This window comes from Vanellus vanellus, assembly GCF_965231255.1.
Source record: "Vanellus vanellus genome assembly, chromosome: 12".
NCBI classification, from domain to species: Eukaryota; Metazoa; Chordata; class Aves; order Charadriiformes; family Charadriidae; genus Vanellus; species Vanellus vanellus.
The window spans coordinates 23265559-23274666 of record NC_138917.1 but is presented as its reverse complement, the minus strand read 5'-3'; the positions used below and the strand labels follow the sequence as shown (position 1 = coordinate 23274666).

Below are 9108 nucleotides of genomic sequence, written 5' to 3'. Positions count from 1 at the left end.
ACCCAAACCCAAACCAAACTGGGAGAAGCAGCATTTCTACTTCTGTTGCTCCACCTGACTCAAGCTTCCTCTGTGCGGTGAGCAGTGCTTGCGGGGCAGCGAGGACACCCTCCATGCTTCTGGCATGGAAACCCATCATGGACATCTAGCCCACCCGCCTTGAGCACACTTGGGGGACAATGGGGACCTCTGTCTGTACGGAGGTGGCATGTACATGTTTGGGGCAAAGAGAGAGTTGTGTTTATTATCGCTTTATATCATTGCGTTTATTATCACTTCCTTAACCACTTGTGATAGCATCTTTCTGAGAACTGAAATTTGGAGGTTCAGCTCTGGCTGTACCACTTCACCCTTTTAAAAATAGCTGATGGACAAAGACGCTGCCCCCACCCTTCCTGCCTGCGCTTGCAAAAGCCACCGAGATCTTGAGAGATTGTCTCAGCTAGTTCCTCAAGCAGTCCTGGCTGCATTTCTTCACCTCCTGCTCACTCGTGTGACCGCTCCAAGGCTATTTCACGGCTCCTTTCCTGGTTCCTTGTTAAAAACGTTATCCCAGATCTGATTCCCGCCAACCTTGGCCGTAAGGGAGGATGCTATAGCAGCGCTACAAACGTCCCAGCTTTCTCCACCTCCTTGGTTAACTACTCTTTCTTGGTGAAGCAATGGGCCAAACTTTTCCTTCCTCATCTTTTTAAGGCAGTTAAGCAAACGCAGAGCCTTTCACAGCCCGTGTTACTCTTAACTCAGATTGTACCTTAGCTTTCCGATTTTGCATCTGCAATTTAGTGATCGTGTCCTTCTGCTCATGTCCTTTGTGTTTTTCCTTTCCTCGTGGCCTTCTTTTTTGGCCAGTGGGATGCTGAAAAGCTTCTGTGCAGCTGTATTTGCCTCCGCTGAAGCTTCCCCTCTTGCCTCTGTCAAGGATAACTGGTTTTAATACAAGTCTCAGGTATCCCACTTAGCTCCTGTTAGAGTCTTGAGCACTCCCTCTTAGTTGAAGTCAGCTTTTTTTAAACCCTTTTTCTCCTTAAAATAACAACATTGGTCATTTCGTGCTGTAGGAGCATGAGAAGGGCTGTGCCCAAGGGCCACCCAGCCTGGCTAAACAGAATCATAGAATCATTTAAGTTGGAAGGGACCTTTAAGATCATCGAGTCCAACCATTAACCCAACACTGCCAAACCCACCACTAACCCATGTCCCTCAGCACCACGTCTGCCCTTCTGTTAAATCCCTCCAGGGATGGCGACTCCACCAATGCCCTGGGCAGCCTCTTCCAATGCTTGACAACCCTTTCCGTGAAGAAATTCTCCCTAATATCCAACCTAAACCTCCCCTGGTGCAACTTGAGGCTGTTTCCCCTTGTCCCATCGCCTGTTCCTTGGGAGAAGAGACCAACCCCCCCATCGCTACCCCCTCCTTTCAGGGAGCTGTAGAGAGCGAGAAGGTCTCCCCTCAGCCTCCTTTTCTCCAGGCTGAACACCCCCAGGACCCTCAGCTGCTCCTCATCAGCCATATGCTCCAGACCCCTCACCAGCTCTGTTGCTCTTCTCTGGACACACTCCAACACCTCAGTGTCTTTCTTGTCATGAGGGTCCCAAACCTGAACACAGCACTTGAGGTGGGGCCTCACTGGTGCCGAGCACAGGGGGACAGTCACTGCCCCAGTCCTGCTGGCCACACTATGGCTGATACAGGCCAGGATGCTGTTGGTCTTCTTGGCCACCTGGGCACACTGCTGGCTCATATCCAGCTGTCTGTCGACCCAAAGGTGGCCAGCAGACCCCCTGCTGATCCCTTCTGCCCCACCGCAGCCTCCTTGGCTGCCCCAGCGCCACATCAGGAGGTGGCAGGATGGCTGCCCTTGTGTCCCACCCAAGCACAAATGATGATTCTCCTTGCCATGAGGATGGGGTGGGAGCCGCGGCTCAGCGGTGTCTGCTCTAAGCCAAAACCATGGACCTCCAGGTAGGTAGGTAGGTTGGAAACAGCCCCCAGGGAGAGATGGGCAGTGAGATCTTCTGAAGACCTTCTTGCTTCCTTTCTGGGGCCAGGAGAAGACCTGGCACATCTTCTTTTAACTGCAGTTCCTCCTCCAGGAGCTGCTGCTGAGGTTTTGGCTGCATTTCATCCCTGTCCATTTAACTTCGGCCTTCCCTCTCCAAGCTGGGGCACCCCTAGGGTTCCTCATCCACCTGCTCCTCCTCCTCCTCTTCCATGGTTGCAGGTACCCAGGAGGAAGCTGGCAAGGAAGTCCTGCAGTTTGGTGGAGCCTGGTTCTGCTCTGTATCCCTGGGCAGCATGCCCCAGTAACCCTGATGCCTCTGTGAGCCTCCCCAGCTTAACACTTTGACCCTCACGTCCCAGCCCCTTTTCCACTGGTTGCTCCCCACAAATGTTGGTGGGGTTTTTTTTCCCATTTTTTCCCTTTCTGTAGCCCTTGCCTGTGTCTTCCTGGCCGTGCATGACCTGAGCTCTTCCCCCAGGACACCAGGAGCTCCACCACCACCACTTTGGGGATATCTCCTTTGGGTTACTGCTTTGAAACTGGACTGAGTGGGGAAATCAGAAAGTCTCCAGGGCTTGCTGACTATTCCTGCTGGCCTTCATCTGGGTCTCCATTAGCAGTACAGAACTGGAAACACTGAGGGGGAAAACATCACCTTTTATTTTCTTTTTTTTTTTTCCCCCAAAAAATACAGGAAAGCTCTACATGCATGAGGACACATGTCCATTCCCGGTATGAAGAAGATCCACATAGATCTCTGCAGCAGCACACACGCTGCACCTCTGCGAAGCAAACGATGCCATTCCATCCTTGCTCCTTGTGTTTTGAGCAAGTGAACCAGAGAAAGGCCAACCCACGTCACAGCAGGTGCCCGCTCTGGAGAAAATCCAGACAATTGCTCCAGGACTTTTCCAGTGCCTAGAGGAGGTTCTCATGGCCACCCCACTCAGCATGTCCAGCAGCAAGGGGACACCAAGTGCTTCCGGGACCATGGTGGATATGCCGTGCATGGTAACATCGCTGAAACATGGTGCAAGTTACTAGAAGAGCCTGTCGGTGACCAGAGACCACGGAAGGAGTTGCCAAGGCTTGGCTGTGCTTGGGGCTGCAGGAAGGCAAGGGGAAAAATGGCTGGAAGAGCCCTGTCCTCACCACAAGAGATGGCTTCTTCCAGGAGAATATAAAGCACAGTGGTGCAGCCATTTGGGGGTAAATAGGTGGCTTTAGTTGCCAAGATTGCACTTCCGTACAAGTTAACACCTAGTTTTCGGGAACGATGACCCCGACAAGCGTACAACAAGCTGCTTGTCCCTCCCTTCTTCATTTGCCCTCCCCATTGGGGGAGACACCCTCCCCTGCCTTGGCAGCACTGGCATCCCCGCCACTCTGCTTTTGTGGCGGTGGTTTGATATCAGTGTAAATGACGTCGGAGGAGGTGGGTTTTGACTTCTTCTTTTCAAACTTCAGGTTAGCATAGGTCAGGTCCTCTGTCCCCATCACTGGAGCTGCCTGCAAGGGAGAGAGCAATGAGTAGAGCCCTGGTGTTCCCTTCTGCATCTCCCCTGCTAATTTTTTTTCCACTGGCACAACTATTTGCACTGCCCAAGCATCAGCCAGCTTGGTCAGAGGTGCCATCTATTCAGAAGCTCGTAAGCCCCTATTTAGTAGGAATTAGTAAGTGTTTAGGACCAGGTTTTCAGAAAGCAAAGCTGATTTGACTCTGAAATCCTTTAAATGGGTATTCAACAGCCACTGCTTTGGGTTTTTTTACAGAGAGAAGGAAATGATACGTGCAAAGCCCTCTCTGGCTTACCGTGCTGAGCTGATTCCCCTCTGCCACTGACATTCCTGAAAAAGGAAATGTAGTTTAAACAGTAGTTAAAATAGTAAGAACGATCATTATTTTAAATGAAGAAAACATCTGCATTGGTCCTGCTTTTGTCACAGGAGAGGATGGGGCTCTGTGGCTGGCTGGCTCTGAAGGTGGCCAAGGGGCAGGAGTGGTTGGCAAGGATTTAAAAGCCTTTGGAGGGGCTGGAGAAGAGCTCTGAGCTGGACACTTCCTGGAAATGTGGTGATGTGCAAGACCTGTTTCACTTGCTTCTGCCATAACTGGGCTCTCACCAGCAAGTGGCCAGAGGAAAGGGAGGGGGTAAACCTTCTCCCCACCTTGGGACAGCTTGTTCAGGAGGACAGATTCACGCAGGGAATACCAAGTGAGCAGAAGCAGTAGGATATCGCAGATGGACATCTCTGAACCTTGGGCTTGTCCAGATCAGCAAGCGAGGAGGAGATGCCAACCAGCTCCCACAGGAGACAGAGCCTCGGTGCAGGCTCAACCTTACCTCTCCTGTTCCTTCTGCGCTGCCAGAGCAGAATAACAATTATCGGCACGTAAAGAAGTGTCCCAACTGCTAAGCCGATGAAGATGCACAGGGGAAAGCCGGGTCCTGCACACACAACCATCACAAAGGCACTCATGAGACACCATCCCACTGTGCAGGGATGCAATCGTCCCTCCCTCTTTCAGGAGGGGCAGTTCTTTTCCAAGCTTGGGCTTCCAGACCCCAAATCACCCACAGCCCCCATAGCCCTGGGGTGATGACAAGATCCTGCAGGGAAAGGTCTCAAAACCTCATCCAAACTCAGCCAGGGGGTTGGTTGGAGCACCAGAGTGCCTTCCCAGTGTCACAGCCTCTACCAGTGCCTACCCCAGTTTGCCAGCGGCTCCCACCTACTCACAGGAAACCATCAAGATGTGTTTTCCCCCTTGCTGCTCCTCTTTCTCCCCGAGGATCCCTCCTGCCCCCTACCCTTGCAGCCATGGGGCTGTGGGGACTCACCTGTCCATGTATCCCTGTTGGTGACATTGAACTGAGGTGCCTCAGGGCCACAGCCTGGAAGGCAGAAACACAAGTGAGAGACTGCCCAGAGGCAGAGGACACCCTGCTCCCCACTCTGCTTTGGGGCAAGGACCTGGACCCCGCAGCCCTGGCTGTCCTGCTCCTGCCACCACAGCTCCATCCACCTCAGCTGAAGTGCCACAGCTGGAGTATGGGGCAGGCCCTATTTTAAGGACCCGATGGCCAAGCAGGTCCATGGTGGGATGCATCTGCCAAAAGAGCCATACTGGGTCAGCCCCTCCGGTGCCCGGGATGCTTTGGGGGGAAACGGATCATGGGGGTACTGCAGGGAACATTCATCATAGCATCCTTCTCTGCCTGCTCATCACCCCCATGAGAATGAAAGCGGGACCACTTACTGTGAACTGTCCCTTGCACGCCATTTCCAGCGGCTGTCAAATTTGATCTTGTGATGCACACTCCACATTCATAGTTTCCTGGGCTGGCTGTACACATGCAGGGACTGACAAGATTGATATAGATTTTTCTCAGAGCCGTGGTGTCGGCTTGATTCTCCATCTCCAGACCTGCAGGTCTGAACCACTTCACCGTGGAATTCTCCATCGAAATCCTGAACCTGCACTCCTCAGTGATGTCTGACTCTTTTGGCTGGCTGGCTGACACTGGAGGAAACAAAATTATAAGTGATAAGTGAAATATAAGTCATATCTATGACATTGCATGAGTCATATCCCTGGCACGCATCACTCATGAAAGACATGGTGAAGTAACTGTCCACCCATCCAGCAGCGGCTGCTCTTTTCCAAATCTGGCTGCTAAACATTCCTCAGCATTGAACGCTGAAATGTTGCACGTTGGTTAGTGCCATCCAACACCGTGCAGCGCACAAGCATTGCCATCTCAGAAAGGATTGAAAACTGGGGAGAATGAGGGGGAAGACACCTCCTCCTCCTCCTGCAACCTAGGCAGAAGGGTCTTCTGGCACCCAAGCAGGACATGCCGCCGAGGCCACAGGCTCAGGTTCCGTCATTTATTTCATGGAGTGTGAGGTGGGACTAGGGGACAAGCCGTGGGGGTCAGCCCTGGAGAAGCAAAGAAAACGTAGTAGGACACCCCCCTCCCCCTGCCCCTCCACCCTTGAAGCATCTCTGGCTTCACCCCATCCCCTAATATTCACTCTGGAGTATTTTAGAATCGCTCCTGAACCTCTGAGCTGAAGTCACTTCACACCTTCTCAGCAGGGTCCTCCCTCTCTGCTTTCTCCTCCCCCTTCCTTAGTCCTTTCTCTCCGCTCCCATGGGTGTTGGTGGGCTTGTGTCTCTTACCATCCTTGTTCCGGTTGCAATGTCCTTTCTTACACATGTTCATTGTGTTCTCCATCCTGCATGTGTATGTTCCTGTATGTGCTTTGTTCACACCGGTGATGAAGAGCCAGATAGAACTGTTTAGCATCACCACATCACTTTTGTTCTGCTTTTCTCCATTGTTTTGAGTGGTCTTCAAACAGTTCACCTCCCCAGAGGTGCCATTCGAGCCTGTCTGGAGGAGGTACTGCAAGCTGAGATCTAACCTTAGTGACACATTGATCACGTCTGAAATCGGCCAAGTGAGTCCTGCGGAAAAAAAAAACCAAATAACATCAAACCATGGAAGGTTGGGTTTGTGTTAAGGAATACCTGCATCCTCCACGCAAAGCTGACCCCCTTTGCAGTTGTCAGGGTTATAAGCATCTGTTTCCTTCCTCCCCCGCGCGACTGTTTTCTCTCCCTGCTGCTGAAGGCGATGCTGGTTCAAAGCCCTGGCGCCTGAAAATGGGTCCCCGTGGGCAGAGCCCGCAGGCAATCGCAGGAGGGGACCCCTCTGCAAGGCACACGGTGAGGTGCTGGTGCAGAAGGGGGAATTAAATGCTGCAAGAGGAGAGGAAAAAGCAGCAGCAGCAGCCACATCCCAAACCTCCCGCAGGTATATGTAAAGAGGGAAGAGTTAAGAGCAGAGGCGAGGGGATACTCACCAGCAGGCAACCAGGCGAAGAGCAGAAGGGGCAGAAAGCCGATGGCCAGGTGGACCTCCATGCCGTCTTCCTGGCAGCCCTGCAGCGACGACGCTGGGTGCCTGGTGGGATGGGCTGGCAGGTTCCCGTCTCTCCCCGGAGCGCAGGGCAAGCTGCAGCTCTGCCGAGATCTCACCTCCTCGTCACTCAGCCAGGCAGTTCCCTCTGCGCTCGCAGGCTTCCCCTCTCTTCCTCTTCTCTTGCTTCAGCCTGATTTTTATCTCCTCTCTTTGCTGTTTGATTGCTCCTTTGGTTTCACCCTGGCCACGTGCCCTCAGGCCTGAGACAGACCCAAATAACGCAGCTGGGCTCCACTGATGGCAATTTCCCAGCATTTTGGGTCACAGCCCAGTAGCTCCCCGTTGCTGGCATGAAGAAAGGGCTTCTCCAGTTTCCTACAGCGCTCCCTCCCCACACCACCCGCGTCCTTTTTGTTTTAGACCAGGGAACAGACTCCTTAGAGAAAGCAATGCTGCCATCACAGCGAGTTGAGGGAGTGATGCCTGCCCCGTCCAGCATACCAGCTGAGCTCAGGTGGGGATCCACACACCCTGCCAGCCCCCAAACACCGAGGACCACTGAGGTTTGACAAGGCGATGGTCTTGGTCAGAGCTTGGTCCCTTCTCCAAAGGCAGCACCCCCATGTCCCCACATTAGATGACCCTCCTCAGCACCCACCTCCTCCCGTTTTCTCTGTCCCTTTCCTCCCATCTCTGTTTTCTCCCCATTTCCCAAGATGATGGAGCCCAGACTGAGCATGTGGAATGGGGGCCCACCACCACAGCCCAGGGAGCAGTATCCTAGTGGGACCATCTTCTATCACCAGTGAGCATGGTCCCAACACTCCATTCACCACAGCACAGCAGTGCCTGTCCCACAGGGATGCGCCAGGCTTGAAGACCAAAGGAGGGTTGCAGAAAACAAGCGATTCTAAGAATTTGGGAACGCTGATGTGCCCTCAGGCTTATCCTGTGGCAGGCGGCAGGTGTGCTCCCAAAGCCCCATGGGCATCACTGCCAGGGAGAGGGCAGAGTCCTAGACACTTGGCTTTGGCTGCACCCCTCTACACCCCAGGTCTCCCTTGGAACCCCACACCATGCATGCACAGCCCAGCTGCGTGCATCTCCTGGGGGAAAGGGTGCTCACTGGAGCTCTTCCACACCAGCCAGTGGAACCTGCACAGCTGAGGTCTCATCTGGGAACCAACCCATATGAGGAAACAGCAACATCAGTGGGATATTTGCTGACAAGAGGGTCATAATGAAAGTCTTGTGGTACAAAATACACAAGAATGACAAGTGAGAGGCTCTGTGTCTCTCTTGCTCTCCCCTCTGGACTTCATCTGTTCCCATGTTCTTTCTGATGATCAGTTCCTCTCTGCATTCAAGTCTCCTCTCCTCTTGCCTCATGACTGCACAATGACGCATACCTGTTGCTTCCTTCCTTTTCATTTCTATTCTACTTCTCACGTTCACTAGCACCGATGAAGCCTACCAGACGCAAGGTGAACTCCTTCACACTCTCCTCCTGTCTTGCAGATGTTGGCACCAAGGATCCTGGAACAGGCAACGCTAGCGATCATCTTCCAAAGTCTCTGGCACAGAAGATGAGTACTGCACATAAGTACAAGCCTTACCTAGGTTTTTTTTTTTTAATGGTTTAGGTTGGAAGGAACCTTAAAAATTATCCAGTTCCAGCCCCCTTGCCCTGGGCAGGGACACCTCCCACCAGCCCAGGTTGCTCCAAGCCCTGTCCAACCTGGCCTTAAACACCTCCAGGGATGGGGCAGCCACAGATTCTCTGGGCAACCTGCGCCAGGGGCTCACCGCCCTCAGAGTGAAAAATTTCTTCCCAATATCTAATCTAAATCTCCCCTCTTCCGGTTTGAAGCCATTCCCCCTTGTCCTGTCACTACATGGCCTTGTAAAAAGTTCCTCCCCAGCTCTCCTGTAGGCCCCCTTCAGCTACTGGAAAGCTGCTATAAGGTGTCCCCGGAGCCTTCTCTTCTCCAGGCTGAACAGTCCCAACTCTGTCAGCATGTTGTCAAAGGAGAGGTGCTCCAGCCCTCTGATCATCTTCGTGGCCTCCTCTGGACCCACTCCAACAAGGCCATGTCCTTCTGATGTTGAGTGCTCTGGAGTTGGACGCAATATTCCAGGTGGGGTGTCACCAGAGCAGAGTAGAGG

At 52.9% G+C, this 9108-nt stretch overlaps 1 protein-coding gene across 1 annotated transcript; it reads right to left on the bottom strand.

The window, feature by feature from the left end:
- Nucleotides 1–2645: 2645 nt before the first annotated feature.
- Nucleotides 2646–5468, bottom strand: LOC309676806 (uncharacterized protein). Its single transcript, XM_082489451.1, has 5 exons — nucleotides 5271–5468; nucleotides 4852–4905; nucleotides 4354–4458; nucleotides 3822–3856; nucleotides 2646–3517 (listed from the first exon to the last, which is right to left on the bottom strand). Exons 1-5 carry the CDS (start codon nucleotides 5428–5430, stop codon nucleotides 3329–3331), a joined length of 543 nt encoding a protein of 180 aa, XP_082345577.1. The 5' UTR covers nucleotides 5431–5468; the 3' UTR covers nucleotides 2646–3328.
- Between the last annotated feature and the right edge of the window lie 3640 nt (nucleotides 5469–9108).

Excerpts from the sequence above, each read along its gene's own strand:
- LOC309676806 (XM_082489451.1), bottom strand. The coding sequence starts at position 5,430 with ATGGAGAATCAAGCCGACACCACGGCTCTGAGAAAAATCTATATCAAT. Across the intron at positions 4,906-5,270 it reads CGTGCAAGGGACAGTTCACA|GCTGTGGCCCTGAGGCACCT; the intron begins GTAAGTGGTCCC and ends TCTGCCTTCCAG. Across the intron at positions 3,857-4,353 it reads GCGCAGAAGGAACAGGAGAG|GAATGTCAGTGGCAGAGGGG; the intron begins GTAAGGTTGAGC and ends TTCCTTTTTCAG.